This window comes from Rhinolophus sinicus, chromosome X (assembly GCF_036562045.2).
Source record: "Rhinolophus sinicus isolate RSC01 chromosome X, ASM3656204v1, whole genome shotgun sequence".
Classification (NCBI taxonomy): Eukaryota; Metazoa; Chordata; class Mammalia; order Chiroptera; family Rhinolophidae; genus Rhinolophus; species Rhinolophus sinicus.
The window spans coordinates 41080260-41098330 of record NC_133768.1 but is presented as its reverse complement, the minus strand read 5'-3'; the positions used below and the strand labels follow the sequence as shown (position 1 = coordinate 41098330).

General features: G+C 39.9%; 1 protein-coding gene across 1 annotated transcript; it reads right to left on the bottom strand.

Moving 5' to 3' along the window:
• Window positions 1-4638: 4638 nt before the first annotated feature.
• BMP15 (bone morphogenetic protein 15) lies at window positions 4639-17429 on the bottom strand. Its single transcript, XM_019717327.2, has 2 exons — window positions 16869-17429; window positions 4639-5700 (listed from the first exon to the last, which is right to left on the bottom strand). The coding sequence occupies exons 1-2, from the start codon at window positions 17191-17193 to the stop codon at window positions 4844-4846; spliced, it is 1182 nt and encodes a 393-aa protein (XP_019572886.2). The 5' UTR covers window positions 17194-17429; the 3' UTR covers window positions 4639-4843.
• Window positions 17430-18071: the final 642 nt, after the last annotated feature.

The window sequence follows — 18071 nt, the reverse complement described above, 5'->3', positions numbered from 1 at the left end:
TGTGAAAAAACTTTTTAGTTTGATGTAATCCCATATGTTTATTTTTTCCCTTAATTCCCTTGCCCAAGGGGATATATCCATAAAAATATTACTAAGGATAATGTTTGCAAATTTACCATGTTTCCCCGAAAATAAGACCTAGCCGACCATCAGCTCTAATGCATCTTTTGGAGCAAAAATTAATATAAGACCCCATATTGTATTATATATTATATTATACCCAATCTTATATTGTATTATGTAAGACCTGGTATTATATTATATTATACCCGGTCTTATATTAAAATAAGACCAGGTCTTATATTAATTTTTGCTCCAAAAGACACATTAGAGTTGATGGTCCAGCTAGGTCTTATTTTCAGGGAAATACAGTACTTCCTATATTTTCTTCCAGGAGTTTTATGGTTTCAGATCTTATATTTAAATCTTTAATTCATTTTGAATTTATTCTTGTCCAGCTTCATTCGTTTTTTTACATGTGTCTGTTCAGATTTCCCAGCACCATTTATTGAATAGACTGTCTGTACCCCAATGTAAATTCTTGCTTCCATTGTCGTACATTAAATGTACGGTCAATTTTTGACATGGGTATCAAGACAATTAAATGGGGGAAAGATTAGTCTTTTCAACAAATATTGCTGTGACAATTGGATATCTATATAAAGATGAGTGAAGTTAGACCTTTGTCTCATAGCATATTCAAAAATTAACTAAAATGGATTAAACACCTAAATGTTACAGTTAAAACTATAAAATCTCTTAGAAAAAGTCAGGTGTAAATCCTCATGAGCTTGGGTTGTGCAATGTTTTTTTAGACAACACCAGAAGCACAAGCAACAAATGACAAAAATAGATGAATTGCATTTCTTCCAAATTAAATTTTTTTGTTTCAAAGGACACCATCAAGAAAGCTAAAAGGCAACTCACAGAATCAGAGAAAATACTTGCAAATCATACATCTGATAAAGGGACTAACATCCAGGATATATACAGAACTTTTACAAATCAACAATAAGAGACAATCCAATTAAAAACTGGGCAAATGACTTGAATAGACGTTTATCTAAAGAAGATATGCAAGTTGCAAATAAGCACATGAAAAGATGTTCAATATCACTAGTCATTAGGGAAATGAAACCAAAACCACGATGTAATACCACTTCACATCCACTAGTATGGCTGCAATAAAAAAAAACAATAACAAGTATTGATAAGGATGTGGAGAAATTGAAACCCTTATACACTGCTGGATTGTAAGATGGTGCAGCCACTTTGGAAAATGATTTAGCAGTTTATCAAAATGTTAAACATTGTTACCACATGATTCAACATTATTACTCCTAGGTATACGCGTATACGCAAGATGATTGAATATATATGTCCACGCTTTCACACGAACTTTTCACATGAACTTCCACAAAAACTTCCACATGAACATTTATGACAGTATTATTCATAAAAGCCAAAAAGTAGAAACAACTCAAATGCCCATCAACTGATGAATGGATAAACAAAATGTACATTCTACAGTTGAATTTTATTCAGCAATAAAAAGGAATGAACAACACAGAAGAACCTTGAAAGCATTATGCTAAGTTGAAGACAGTCACAAAAAGCCAAATATCATATATTTTGACTTATATAAATAAATATTCATAAGCCATAGAAAAAGAAGTAGATAAGTGGTTGCCAGGGGTTGAGGCTGGGGCAGGGAAATGGAGATTAACTCCTAAGTGGTGTAGGCTTTTTATTTGTGGTGAAATTGAGTGTAGTGATTTTTGCACAACTCTAAATATACTAAAAGTAACTGGATTAAACACGTAAAATGGTGCCTTTTATGGTATGTGAACTATATCTCAATAAATAATTTATTTTTTAAAATGGGGCTAATACCTTCCACTTCATAGTGCTGTTGGGAGAATTAACTGAAGACACATGAAACCTTCTTTTACAAAATTAGGTACCCAAATATTTGGTGGAACTGAAAATAAATTTTACCTGCTTCCCAACTTTGCTCAGAATTGGATGTAGTATACTATGAAGGTAAATGTAGCAGAGCTCCAGGGTCAGAAGCAACCTTAACTGCCTCCTCCTTTTGCACTCATACATTGAATTAAGTTCTGGCCTAGTCACTGAAAGAGCTGGGACAAAGTAGACCTTGCTCCCTGCTTTCCCTTTCTGGACCAAGTAATTATTTCTCCCCACCCACCTAGGCAGACAGACTCTCATCCACACACTCCTCAACTAGAAAATAAATCTCCTTCCTCCCAGAAGAAGGTTTGAGGTATAGATCTCTTACTTCAGACTTGAGAAAAACTGCTGAACTGAAAGCAATATTTTAAAAGAAAAGATAATCCATAACATCAGCCACAGTTGGTCTCATCCTGCCAGTGTTTTCTTTGGATGTTCTGACAACTCAGGGCTTAATGGATAATGGGGTCAATTACCCTGAGCTCTTCATAAGCAGATTAAGTTTCAGATGTACTCAGGACTCACAAGGCTAAGAGACCATGATTTTCTGAAAATCCCAAAGAACACTGAGATGCTGAACTCAGAATCTGGTCCTGTGACCAAAATCTGTGTTCAGGCCTGTTAGGTATTTATGCCTACTGCAGGAAGGCTGGGGAAATGGCTGGACTGGAAGCCCACATTTACTCTCCCATGTTGACTTGCAGCATGTATAATGATTCCACAAAACGCCTTACTCAACAACACAGCTGCCACATTCTACTGTAATTTGAATCATGATTTTGAAATAATGGGGCAAAAGTTAATAATCTTACTTTATATACAGAAGCTATCTTATATTTATTCCAATGGAAAATTAATGAAATATGTAAACATTGAAATAATCCATGTCAGGAAGAATGCATCCCTCACAAAAAAAGAAAAAGTATCACTGTCCTATGTTTGTATCCATCAAGGATGTATTATGTGCTAGGATCCAGTAATTCAGAAACAGGTAAAACACAATTGAAACTCTCAAAAGGAGAGCCATGTTTTTTGAAAAAGAAAAAGAAAGACAGTTACATTGGAGTCTGTGGAAGGAAAGCAAATAGTGCTATGTGAGCACATAGTGGGAGGGGGCACATATCTGAATCTGTGGTGTCATGGGGACATTGTGGAGATGAAGAGATATGCCTGAGCTGATTCATAAAGATACAGTAAAGAAGGTAGATGGACAAAAGGATGTTAAGGAACAGCTCCTCAGGCAGAAGAATAAAATTTGTGTATTTATAAACGTGTAAGATATTCAGTCTAGCTGGAACCAATTATTGAAAAGGGAGTCATAAGATGAGTTAATTTACAATTGATAAGAAAGAGATAGGGATTTACATTTGGTAAATACATGCACCCACCCTAAGTCAGTTCCATCCCACTGAGAATGGCTGTAAGACTAATCAAGGAACAGTTGGGTAGGGAGAAGGCCTTACTGGGGTTCTTCAAAGGGCCCCCTTGGGGAGCCAGAGCTGCCTTAAGAGAGCAGAACTTCAAAGGAGCCTCCAGCCCTACGTTTGGGAATTGGGGTTCAGCTCCTTGCCATAGCTAAAGGGAACAAAATAAATAAATTGCTTCCACACACTCTCTCCCAATCCCCAAAACATTCAAGCGTCTCTTTAATATCAACAAAATAATTTATTTGTAACGCAGCCCAGTTCCCATCACTTCAATACATCAGAGGAGTAGAAAAGAGTCACACTGAAAGCATCATGTAGTCTAAGGTAGAGCTCCATGTCTCCCAAGACAGCAAGCGCATCTTCCCGCAGAGACCCATGCCCAGAGCCAAACAGAATATGCACAAACAGGCAAGCCAAGAGTGAAGTCAGCCCCAGGCCTCAGCATGTTTCAATCTTCCCCCACAGCCCTTCAAGCTTCCTAACTGAAGCCTTCTACCCCTTCCACCTGCATCCAGGCCAACTCCTAGACTCTGCGCTACTAGGGAGCTTTTTGTTGTGGAGTATTTAACAGGACTTTAAGTGTTACATAAAACAAGAAAGTACCCTGTAAAATCTATTGTTCCACAGAAAGTTTAAAATGATTCCCCCATATGTATTCCTAATCAGCAATGACAGCTTTTCCTCTCTTTCTCTTCACCATAGATGCAGGTGGTTTTGAAGTGATTTAATCTCAGACAGCTCCATACTCAAGTTTCCCTATTGGCCTTATTAAAGGCTGCTCTCCTCACCCTGGGGTAGGAAGGAATCCTAGATATTTTTCCCAGGTTCAGAGGAAAAGCCCTGATTGTGTAGAAAATATTCTCTTCCTCTGTCCCCCTCAAATGATTTTTATGGACATTATTGCTTAAAAGTTTTCTAATCCACCTGAGAAAACTTCCTTTTAGATTTAGAGGGCAATCCAAGTAGGCAGACTTTCTGATTAGGTATTATTTTCTAAGATGTAGGAGGCAAAGAAGAGTATAAAAATCTCAAGCTGCTTTCTTCACCCCACATCTTCTAGAGCGCTTCAGAAGATGGATACTAGGAAGATTCTACCTTTACCAGGCCTTGGTGGGACAATTCCTAAAGTTCTACCATCATGGACCGGTGACTTTTGACAGTCACAATAAAAAGATAAGAAAATAGAGAGGACATCTCCAAAGGAACATCTTACTCAAGCATTAAGGGCTCTAACTAGTGGTTAAAACGTACTGATATTTGGTGTCAGAGCTATTTCTTTAAAGTGAGAAGCTCATAAATAGGGGAAGAGATTTAAGTAACAACACTTAAGGTAAGGAATAAAACCCATACACTAGCTAGAGGATCACCTGCAGCTTTAACATTAATCTTTACTTTAAACCCTACTCCAATTTCTTGGGAAACCTGAGCTACCTGTACCTGTGCTATCACCTGCATGTGCAGGACTGGGCGATCATATCCTCATACTCCTTGTACAAGATATTTCCGTTTGCCTCAACCAGAAGGATGCTAATGGGAACATATTTATAAGGAACACAGCAGGGCTGAGGAACACTCTGGTCTACCAGCTCATTGACAAGGTTCTGGATGATGGCATGATTGGGAGAATTGAGACCATAGCGTAGTACCCGAGGGCATGTTCCCTTACAGTAATTTGGGGTATAGAGATTGGGAGCAATGATCCAGTGATCCCAGCCCAGCTGGTGGAAACTGACTTGGAAATGGTGGAGGGAACACTGCTTACTTTCAGGCCCATCATGATCCTGAGAGGGACCGGGAATTTTAGATGCAATACTGCCTGCTCGCCGGGCCCTCCGCAAGAGAAAAGATTCCCTTTCCATAAAGTCCTCTAGGCCTCCGGGGAGAAGTTTGGCCTTCTGAACACTTTTATGAGTGTCATTGAAATAAAGTAACAAGAAGGCAATGTCCAAGGATGATGTGTCATGCCATGGGAGCGCTAGACCCTCACAACCTTTTTGCTGCTGGCACATGAAGTGGAGTCGTAGAACCCTGCGTCCCTTGAGATTCCAGAGTCCTTGTCGAATGTGTTGTGTGATATCCATCTCTGTCCAAGCTTTGGATATCTGCGAAGGCTTGGAGAAACCTCTTCCTGAGGAAGGAAAGCGGTTGGTTGGGCTTTTCTGGACCCAGGGCTCCACATGGCAGGAGAGATGGGAGCCAGTTAGGTGGAGTTGATGGCGATAAACCACAGTGGCTCTGACTAGTTGGTACACAGCCCGGTTTGGCCTCAGGAGAAAATCCAGGGTTTGTATATTCCAGAGGCCTGCATAAGTAAGAGGGAACAAGAGCAGAGGATTAGCTTCTTGCCTCGGAGACTGAATCTCCCTTACAGGTGTACTATACCTTCTTAGTACACACTGAGAGCTGTAAGCAGCCTGAAAATTAACTTAAGATCATGATAATAGCTATTGTTTATTGAGCACTTACTAATATATTAGATGTTTTACGTGCATTAACTCTTTAACCTGCAATATTCTTATGAGCTAGTTATCATTCCTATTTTTGCAGACAAGGAAATTGAGGCTCAGAGAAGCTATGCCAGAGGACACACAGCCAGTATTTGATAGAATCAAGATTTGAGCCCAAGTCTGTTTCTCTTAAGAAGGGAAGTTGTGTCTAATTTTTAGATCACTCACAGCAGAAGGCTGAGAAAAAACGCTCAAATGTAGAATTTCTTTGTGTGTATATTGTATGTATGGGAAAAGATCAATCATGTTTTTAGTTGACTATTAAAGGTGACCAATTAAGAGAATTGCTCAGACATACACAAATTAAGAATGAGTCCTCGTGTCATAACACTATAAAGATGCAGCTTTGGAGTGACAGTCCAATAGTCGGGGCTATGGCCAGCTGTCACTTCAAATCCAGGGCCAAGATGCCACAGAATAATTTTGTCTATCCACTCCTGGCAGGGGCAGTTATTTTGCCATTTCTGCTTTCTACTTTAAGAATTACTTCTTGAGCAGTTACTTTTTTGGGCCTTAACCCTCAGTCTCTCCTTTTTCTACTTCTTACTGGAAATGATTCTTCATTTACCTATTCATTGTACCACCATTCCTCTAAATACCAATTTCAAAAAGGCCTTAGTTATATAAATATTTTGTTTGCATGCCTGTTAGTGATTAAGTTGTGTGTGTGTGTGTGTGTGTGAGAGAGAGAGAGAGAGAGAGAGAGAGAGAGATTAAATATAAAATTTACTGATACAGATAGTTCAAGAAATATTCCAAACTATAATGCTGACACCCAGTGGCCAAAAGGGTGGAAGGCGGAGCCTGCAATGCTCTGAACTTCTGTGCCCCTTCCTGGCACAGGTCAAGAGTAAAGATTACAAAAACCAGACATTGCAAGAAAAAGCCTTCTTTCAAGAGACGTCATCAAAATGGCGGCATGAGGTGAGCCTCTGGAAATCTCCCCTGGAATTCACAACAAATTGAACAACAATAACTCCACAAAGGACTCCCTGCACAACAGACAGGCAAGATGAAGAGTCTCACTACTGAATTCACCTAAAGGTGGGCAAATTGCGCAAGCAGGGGAGAAGGGAAGGGAGAAGTGCAGAGACGGAGACATACGAGGGCAGGACGCAGACCTAGCTCAGTGCTCCAAACTCACAGCATCCCAAAACTACCGCAGCTAGGGGAGAGGGAAAACTCGGACTTCTAGGGCTGCATTTATGGCCCACAGGGCTGAGGGGACAGCATATTACACGGCTGAAACCAGTGCTCACGGCAGAGACCTCGGAGCAAAGACTGAGGGAAGCAGGCTGAAAACTGTGGTTTAAGCCCTCACAGCCGAGCAGAGAATGGACGCCTTAGGCACAGAGACTAGCTGCAAGAGCTTGCCCCACCCTCACCTGCCCAGTGCTAGAAGCGGAACACTAGCAGTGTCAGATCAAAAGAGAAGAATATTTGCATTCTGAAAACTGTGGTCGTCAGACACAGATTCCCAGCCCAACTAGTTCCGGCAAAGGGGAGGGAGCTGTGGAAGCAGGACCCGCTGTGGTGGAGGTGGCTGCCATTGCTCTGGGCCACCTCTCACAAGTCACCCCGCCCCTGCCCCGCCTATCAGGGCGGATCCCTGCAGGAGTAAACGGAACTGCTGAAACACACGGGCTCTGAATCTGGCGCAGGAAGAGCTTTGGAACTTCAAAAGCTCTCCAAATCCCCCCAGGGACGTGGTGCTCTATGACCCAGGTGAACTGTTAATAGAGGAGAAGCCCGCCTTCCAAGGAATACCCCCCTTGTGTGAGAAGCTGGAATAGTGCAGAGAAAACATAACACTGCAGTGTAGGAGAGAAAACAGGGCTGCAGTCAGAGAAAACATGAAACATTCTACCACCATGGACTAGAAAACAAAAGAAAGACGTATTCCTATAAACTTGTTGCAGAACCCACTCCTGTATATGTCTAGGAAGATAAATAATAAATCATTAATTGCCATGAATAACCAAGGCAACAAGACGGCTCAGAAAGAAAGTGAAAAGTCTCCAGAAAAGGAACTTAAAGGTATGGAAATATGTGACTTAAATGGCAGAGAATTCAAGATTACAGTTCTGAAAAAACTCAACGAGATGCAAGAAAACACAGATAGGCAGTTTAATGAACTCAGAAACTCAATCAAAGAACAACAGGAGCATTTTACGAAAGAGATTGAAACTTTAAAAAATAACCAAATAGAATTTCTGGAGATTAAGAACTCAATAGAAGAAATTAAGAATGAAATAGCCAGAATAGGTAATAGAGCTGACCAGATGGAGGAAAGAATCAGTGACATCAAAGATAGAAACCTGGAAATGACACAGATGGAAGAAGAAAGAGACTTGACACTTAAAAGAAATGAATTCTAGGAGAACTTTCTGACTCCATCAGAAAGAGAAATATAAGAATAATGGGCATACCAGAAGGAGAAGAAAGAGAGAAGTGAACAGAGAATATATTCAAACAAATTGTCGATGAGAACTTCCCAAACTTGTGGACAGAACTGGATCCTCGAATCCAAGAAGCAAATAGAACACCTAATTACCTCAATCCCAACAGGCCTTCTCCAAGGCACATTGTATTGAAGCTGTCAAAAATCAACGACAAAGAAAGAATCCTCAAGGCAGCCAGGAAAAAGAAGATGGTAACCTACAAAGGAAAGCCCATTAGATTATCGTCAGATTTTTCAGCAGAAACTCTACAAGCCAGGAGGGAGTGGAACCAAATATTCAAACTATTGAAAGAGAGAAATTATGAGCCAAGAATAATATATCCAGCAAAGATATCCTTTAGATATGAAGGAGGAATAAAGACCTTTCCAGACATACAGAAGCTGAGGGAATTTTCTAATACACGACCTGCACTACAAGAAATACTAAAGGAGGCTATTCGACCACCATCAACAGGGACAATTTGTGGCAACCAAAACATAATAAGGTGGAGAGTAAAGGCCTGAACCGGAATATGGGAATGGAGAAAGTAAGCGTGCTGAAGAAAATGGAATACTCTAAATATCAAACTTTCTTTTACATAAACTTAAGGGTAACCACTCAAAAAAATCCAGAACTGAAATATATACTGTAATAAAAGAAGAAACAGAGGAAACATCATAGAATACCACCACACAGAAATAATAGACAACAACAAAAGGCAAAGAAACAATGGAGACACAGCCTTACCAGAAAACTAAAGATAGAATGACAGGAAATCCTCACATATCAATAATCACCCTAAATGTAAATGGACTGAACTCACCAATAAAAAGGCACAGAGTAGCAGATTGGATCAAAAAACTAAACCCAACCATATGCTGTCTCCAAGAGACACATCTCAGCTACAAGGACAAGCATAGACTCAAAGTGAAAGGGTGGAAATTGACACTCCAAGCAAATGGTACCCAGAGAAAATCAGGTGTAGCCATAATGATATCAGATGAAACAGACTTCAGGGTGAAAAAGGTAACAAGAGACAAAGATGGACATTTCATAATGGTAAAGGGGACTATACAACAAGAAGACATAACAGTCATCAATATTTATGCCCCCAATCAGGGACCACCGAAATATACCAAGCAACTACTAACAGAACTAAAGGGAGAAATTGACCAAAACACAATTATACTAGGGGACTTAAATACATCATTGACAGCTATGGATAGATCATCCAAACAGAAAATAAATAATGAAATAGCAGCCCTAAATGACACATTAGATGAAATGGACATAATTGACATTTATAGAGCACTTCATCCTAAAACATCAGACTATACATTCTTTTCTAGTGTACATGGAACATTCTCAAGGATAGACCATATATTGGGACATAAAATCAGCCTCAGCAAATTTAAGAAGATTGAAATCATACCAAGCATATTCTCTGATCACAAGGCTTTGAAATTGGATATCAACTGCAAAAAGAAAGTGGGGAAAAACACAAATACATGGAGATTAAACAACATACTTTTAAAGAATGACTGGGTCAAAGAAGAAATTAGAGGAGAGATCAAAAGATACATAGAAACAAATGACAATGAAAATACATCCTACCAAAATTTTTGGGATGCAGCGAAAGCAGTTTTAAGATGGAAATTTATATCATTACAGGCCTATCTCAAGAAATAAGGAAAATCCCAAATAAATAACCTCATGTTACATCTTAAAGAACTAGAAAAAGAAGAACAAGTGAAACCCAAGGTCAGCAGAAGAAAGGAAATAACAAAAATCAGAGCAGAACTAAATGAAATAGAGAACAAAAAGACAATAGAAAAAATTAATGTGACAAAGAGCTGGTTCTTTGAAAAGATTAACAAAATTGACAAACCCTTGGCTAGACTCACTAAGATAAAAAGAGAGAAGACACTAATTAACAAAATCAGAAATGAAAAAGGGGAAGTTATCACGGACACCACAGAAATACAAAGGATCATCCAAGAATACTATGAAGGACTATATGCCACCAAATTCAATAACCTAGAAGAAATGGACAAGTTCTTAGAAACATATAGCCTTCCAAGGCTGAACCATGAAGAACTGGAAAATCTAAACAGACCGATCACCAGTAACGAAATTGAATCAGTCATCCAAAACCTTCCCAAAAGCAAAAGTCCGGGACCAGATGGCTTCACTAGTGAATTCTACCAAACCTTCAAAGAGGATCTAATGCCAATCCTGCTCAAACTCTTCCAAATAATTGACGAAGAGGCAGTACTTCCTTACTCATTTTATGAGGCCAACATTACTCTGATGTCAAAACCTGGTAAGGACAACACAAAAGAAGAAAACTACAGACCAATATCTTTGATGAATACAGATGCAAAAATCCTAAACAAAACTCTAGCAAATCGAATACAACAATGCATTAAAAAGATTATTCATCACGACCAAGTGGGGTTCACCCCCAGGGCACAAGGATGGTTCAACATCCAAATCCATCAATGTGATACATCACATAAACAAAATAAAGGACAAAAATCATATGATTATATCAATTGATGCAGAAAAAGCATTTGACAAGATACAACATCCATTTATGATTAAAACACTTAATAAAATAGGTATAGAAGGAAAATACCTTAACATAATAAAGGCCATATATGACAAGCCCTCAGCTAATCTCATAATTAATGGTGAAAAACTGAAGCCCTTTGCTCTACATTCAGGAACACGACAGGGCTGTCCCCTATCACCTCTGCTTTTCAACATAGTGTTGGAAGTCCTTGCCAGAGCAATCAGGCAAGAGAAAGAAATAAAAGGCATCCAAATTGGGAATGAAGAAGTTAAATTATCACTCTTTGCAGATGACATGATGCTATATATAGAAAACCCTAAAGACTCCACCAAAAAGCTATTAGAAACAATCAATGAATACAGTAAAGTTGCTGGCTACAAAATCAACGTACAAAAGTCCATTGCATTCCTATATACTAACAATGAAATCTCAGAAAAAGAAATACAAAAAACAATTCCTTTTGCAATTGCAGCAAAAAGAATAAAATACCTAGGAATAAACTTAACCAAGGATGTGAAAGACCTATATGCTGAAAACTATAAGACATTTTTGAAAGAAATTGAAGAAGACACAAAGAAATGGAAAGACATTCCGTGCTCATGGATTGGAAGAATCAACATAGTTAAAATGGCCATATTACCCAAAGCAATATACAGATTTAATGCAATCCCCATCAAAATCCCAATGGCATTATTTAAAGAAATAGAACAAAAATCATCAGATTTGTTTGGAACCACAAAAGACCCCGAATAGCCAAAGCAATCTTAAGAAAAAGAACAATGCTGGAGGTATCACACTCTCTGACTTTAGCTTGTACTACAGGGCTACAATAATCAAAACAGCATGGTATTGGCAGAAAAACAGACACATAGACCAATGGAATAGAATTGAGAACCCAGAAATAAAACCACATAAATATGGACAGATAATTTTTGACAAAGAAGCTAAAAACATACAATGGAGGAAAGACAGCCTCTTCAATAAATGGTGCTGGGAGAATTGGATAGCCACGTGCAAAAGAATGAAACTGGACTGCTGTTTGTCACCATGTACCAAAATTAATTCAAAATGCATCCAAGACTTATGCATAAGACCTGACACAATAAACTGCATTGAAGAAAACATAGGTACTAAACTTATGGACCTTGGGTTCAAAGAACATTTTATGAATTTGACTCCAAAGACAATGGAAGTAAAAGCTAAAATAAACGAATGGACTATATGAAACTTAAAAGCTTCTGCACAGCAAAAGAAACCATCAACAAAACAAAGAGGCACCCAACTGAATGGGAGAAAATTTTTGCAAACAGTGCTTCTGATAAGGGGCTAATATCCAGAATATACAAGGAACTCATGAAATTCAACAACAATTAAACAAACAACCCAATTGAAAAATGGGCAGAGGACCTGCAGAGACATTTCACCAAAGAGGACATACAAATGGCAAATAGACATATGAAAAAATGCTCAACATCACTAATCATCAGAGAAATGCAAATAAAAACCACCATGAGATATCACCTCACCCCAGTCAGAATGGTTATCATCAACAAGACAAATAGTAACAAGTGTTGGAGAGGCTGTGGAGAAAAAGGAACCCTCATACACTGTTGGTGGGAGTGCAGACTGGTGCAGCCGTTATGGAAGGCAGTGTGGAGGTGCCTCAAAAAGTTACGAATGGAATTACCGTATGACCCAGCAATCCCTCTCCTGGGTATCTACCCAACAAACCTGAAAACCTTTATACATGAAGACAAGTGTTTTGCAATATTCATTGCAGCTCTTGTTACAGTGGCCAAGACATGGAAACAACCAAAATATCCTTCAATAGATGAATGGATAAAGAAGTTCTGGTATATATACATAATGGAATAGTATTCGGCAGTAAGAAAAGGTGAAATAGGACCATTTGTGACAACATGGATGGATCTTGAGATTATAATGCTAAGCCAAATAAGTGAGACAGAAAAAGCAGAGAACCATATGATTTCGTATGTGGCATATAAACCAAAAACAACAAAAGAATAAGACAAACAAATGAGAAACAAAAACTCATAGACACAGACAATAGTTTAGTGGTTACCAGAGGGTGAGGGAGGGGGGTGGGGGGTGGGAGATGAGGGTAAGGGGGATCAAATATATGGTGATGGAAGGAGAACTGACTCTGGGTGGTGGACACACAATGGGATTTATAGATGATGTAATACAGAATTGTACACCTGAAATCTATGTAATTTTACTAACAATTGTCACCCCAATAAACTTTAATTAAAAAAAAGGAAAAATCCTTGTTTCATTTTCAAAGATATTATTACTAAACATTTGCAGGTTAATTTACATATTATTCACTGTATTTCTTCACTGTATCTATAAGCCTGGAATTCTTTTGTAGGCCTGGGACCTTCAATATAGAAGCTCTTTAATGTCATCATGCATCAGGATATTTTTTTTAATGTTCAGGTTGCAACTCATGCTTAATAAACGCCCAAGTTTGGAGCACTGGTCATCATTCACCCCAGGCCCAAGCCAGGCTTGTATTTGATTTCTCAAATTACTCCACTCTCCCATCGTACAATAATCTTTCCAAGAGGCTCACCCATACACCTGCCCCACCCTGCCTGGCAAGGAATCCAACTCAACCTCCAGCAGACTGTCTGGTGAGGAACTGCTCTTTCCTTTCAGACTTTGACATCACATATTTCCTGAGGCAGGGTGGAGTTGCTAAGGATCAGAGTAAGCAGGGTCTGCTCAGAACTTTTCAGGGAAATGGCTGACTCACACATCCTGTGGGATTGGGCCTGGCATAGCTCTCCAGGCAAGCTCAATTCAGCTGGGTCATCTTCTGATGGAAAGATCAGGCTCTGCTCTCATCATCCATTTCTGGATCCTTTTCCAGAGTCCCTAGATGCCAGTATGTTCCACATTCAGACCAGGATACTGGCCTAATTCTAGGCATCCTTTTTTCTAGCCTCATATTATCTGTACAGAGTTGATTTGTGCAGCTGTCTGCTGCACTTAGGAGTGAAATCCAGATCCCTGAGAATGGCCTACAAGTCCCTGCCTTTCATCAGCCTCATACCCTGCCACTCTCCACAATACACCATAGGCTCCAGCCATACTCATTTCCCTTCTACTCTTCAATCTTGTTTCTACCCTCTAGGCCTTTGCGCATGTTGTTTCTTCTGCCTAAATCAGACTTCTCTGTAGTCTTCCATGCCTAACTTATTTTACAAACCTTAGCTCAAATGTCACCTTTTCAATGATGCCTTCCCTGACAAGCTCATGCAAAGGGGGGGGGGGTTCTTTATGAAAATAACTGATTTCATTCTTTGATAGCACTTACCACGATTTGCAATTATCTGTTTACTTATTTGTCTCACCCATAAGAACCATGCCTATCTTGATCACACCTTTATGCTTGCGTCTAGAACAGTGCCTAGCACTCAGTAGGTAGGTGCTGAATAAATAGAGGGTACCAAAAATGCATACACATTTTAAGAAACTGAAAAACGGTATTAAAATTGTAATACTCTTTTGTTGTTTTTGGTTTATATACCACATATCAGTGAAATCACATGGTTCTCTGCTTTTTCTGTCTGACTTGTTTCGCTCAGCATTACTCTCTCAAGATCCATCCATGTTGTCACAAATGTTCCTATATCATCTTTTCTTACCGCTGAATAGTATTCCATTGTGTATATATACCACAACTTCTTTATCCATTCATCTATCGAAGGACATTTTGGTTGTTTCCATGTCTTGGCCACTGTAAACAAGGCTGCAATGAACATTGGAGCACACGTGTCTTTATCTCTAAATGTTTTCAGATTTTTTTTGGGTAGATACCCAGGAGAGGGATTGCTGGGTCATATGGCAATTCTATTCGTAATTTTTTGAGGAACCTCCACACTGCCTTCCATAACGGCTGCACCAGTCTGCATTCCCACCAACCGTGTATGAGGGTTCCTTTTTCTCCACAACAAAAGAACAAGACAAACAAATGAGAAACAGAAACTCATAGACACAGACAATAGTTTAGTGGTTGCCAGAGGGTAAGGGGGGCGGGGGGTGGGGGGTGGGAGATGAGGGTAAGGGGGATCGAATATATGGTGATGGAAGGAGAACTGACTCTGGGTGATGAACACACAATGGGATTTATAGATGATGTAATACAGAATTGTACACCTGAAATCTATGTAATTTTACTAACAATTGTCACACCAATAAATTTAATTAAAAAAAATTGTAATACTCAATATATACCGATAACAAAAGATGAATACAAGCCATGTGTGTACATTTTTTTGGCACCCCCAGTATTTGTCAAGTTAGTCTCCACCTACACCAAGCTATTTTCTGTCTCCTTAATCAGAACACACTTCCCTGGTTCTTTATGCATAGTCTCCTTACTCCTTCTGCAAGGTCCAGCTTAAATACCACCCACTCAGTGAGGCCTTCCAACTGTCCCCCTACTTCCTTTTCCTTGCATCAAGCAGTGACCCATTTCTTCTTTGGAGTCCTGGGGGCCCTACTGCTCATCCTTTTCAAATTATTTATCATGCTGTAACACCATTATGCGATTACTTATCTATGCATTCTACTATAATGGGAGCCTGGAGAGGTCAGGGAAGCAGTTATTTTCCTCTTTATACCCAACCCAAACACAGTGCCTGGTGCTCAATTAAGATCTGTTGTGGAGTCAGCACAGCAGGGTGATTAAAAGTGCAGGTTCTGGAGCATGAAAACCTGGGTTTCACACCCAGCTCTACCAATTACTAGCTGAGATACATTCCGTGAGTTACTTAGAGTGTCAGTTTCTTCACCTGTAAAATGGGTATGTTAACAGTACCTATTTCATTTGATAGTGGTGAGGATTAAGGAAAATTATGTTTGTAAAGTATTTTGCCCAATGACTGGCATGTGGTAAGCTCACAGTAAAGGTTAGCTAGGAGGATGTTGGTTGTTTTGCTCGGAGGAGGAATTGTATATTCTGTCTGTTGTCATCTCTGAGAATAGCAAAGACCCAAGATTGATCTCACCAGGTTCCCAAGATTTCCTTGAAGTTGATAGCTATCTGTATTCCCTAGAGAGCCCTGCTCTTCAGGAGCTCACTGCGGTCCTGGAACAGTGTCTAATGCAGATGTTTAAAGCAGAATTAAGCATGATGGGAGCAAAGATAATTCTAAAATACATTTAGTACCAAAAACCTAAAGTAGCAAAATGGCCTAAATAGAAAAACTGCTTGATATACAAAGATATCAGGGTACAACATTTAAACACTTGAGAAGTTGTGAACAGACTTGAGAATTAGACAGACTTGAGCTCAAATCCTGTCTCTGCCACTCACTGTCCTTGTGACCTTTGTAAGTTATTTAATCTCTTTGTGCTTTAGTTTTCTTACCTTTAAAAATTAAGCTAATTGCTCCATGACAGCTAATGATAGTAGCTGTCATTAAGTGTTAAGTGCAATAGCAGATGCTCACTGAGCCAGGTATACAGACCCTCAGATGTTAGCTTATTTTTGTCCTTTCTGAGGCTTTGTAAGTTTCCCCCAACTCAGCAATCTGTACTTGTTGCTTCTAAGAATAAGACAACATGTAAACAGCCCTCCACAAGAATGTATATGGGTATTTCTCAATTACAGTTTTCAGTGACATAACAAGCAGTAATACTTTCTTTGAAAGATAGGAGTTGACACATCACTCCATTGCCCTGAGGCCTCGGAGAGATTCCTCAGGTAGTCCGGAAGGCAATCTCTTCTTCAATTGGGGCCCTAAAAGGAAGCAGGATTGGAGCCAGCTTTCTCCAAATTTGCCACCCTTTGAAAACCAAGCCTGAAAAAACCTGCCCACCAAACAATAAAGCCTGACAGTAAATTCACAGATCCTCTCTAAACTCTTCCTCCCCATTTCTCTCCCTTTCTGGACAGTAGGGCATGATAACTCACCTCTGTGAGATCTTGTTGCATTGGCCAAGGGCCTCACCAGCCTCACCATGGTGGCCCCAATGGTGCGGTTCTCCCTAGGGTGCCCACGCGCATCAGCGGAACGTTGGTACAACTCCAGCATGTACCGCATGGGATGCCCTAGGACCCATGGCTTCCTCTGTTGCTTGTCAGGGGCTTCTTCTAACAGCTCCCGAATCAGGGGTGAGGTAGGGGCCTCAGCCAGGAGGGCAGTAGAGCGCTGCCCTACCTTTGCCATTTGGACCTTGTGTTCCATAAAAATCATCAGGCCCCAAAAAATAATTCTAAGAATGCTGAAGAGGACCATTTTGAAAGGCTTGGTGTTCAGCAACACGTTCCAGCCCAAGCTTAAAGAATGTCACTCTGACCCTTTTCTTTCACACAGGTAACCGCATCCTGGCTTCACAAAAGATGGGGCAAGAAAAAAATAAAAGGCAGGCAGGCAGGCCCTATGTTGCTTCCTCTGGGAGGATCTTCTGGACCAACCAAGGTCTCCTAAGTTGGTCTCTTTGCATCAAAAAAATTGAAACAGCAGGTGGGACAAAGCAGCATACCCCTCCTGCTCTCCAGGGCTGGGAACAAGATAGCACTTATTTGAAGGCTGAGGTAACTGAAAAGGAGAAGTCCATTAAGTCCATTCTAAGACACGCTCCCTTACCTTATCCACTAGGATGAAAAAATGCAGCCCTAGCCTGCTCTGCTTCACAGCTTTAAAGGAAATCTCTTAATTAATCGTTAAAGGGCCAGAGGCCTCCTGCGCCCATCCCACTTCCATGCCGTATGGTCTCTAATGCAGCATTTTCCAAAATTCGGTCTGCTGATGACTTGCAGTGAAACTATCAGTGGTGACTGTTAACAATGTCGACGTCTGTGTCCCTAAAAATCTGAATCTTGACAAATGTTCCAAGAAGTTCCTATGAACACTAAAATGTGGAAACCACTGTGTGAGTGTGGCTGCTGGAGCTTGAAGAAGATGCCTTAACAGTGGTTCTCAAGCTTGGCTGTCCATTGAAGTCACCTGGGGAGCTTTAACTATCACAGATGCCTGGGTACCATCCTCAGAGTTTCTGATGTAGTGGGTCTGGGGTATTACCAGGGGCATCACGATTTTTCAAGTTCTGCAAGTGATTTTAATGTGCAACCCAGTTTGAGAACCCTGACTTAGAAATTTCTGGTTTACCATGT

What these genes read in the sequence shown, in the direction of transcription:
- BMP15 (XM_019717327.2), bottom strand. Translation starts at nt 17,193, where the DNA reads ATGGTCCTCTTCAGCATTCTTAGAATTATTTTTTGGGGCCTGATGATT. An exon ending in TGCAACAAGATCTCACAGAG is followed by an intron (nt 5,701 to 16,868) that starts GTGAGTTATCAT and finishes TTACTTATGCAG; the next exon opens with GCCTCTGGAATATACAAACC.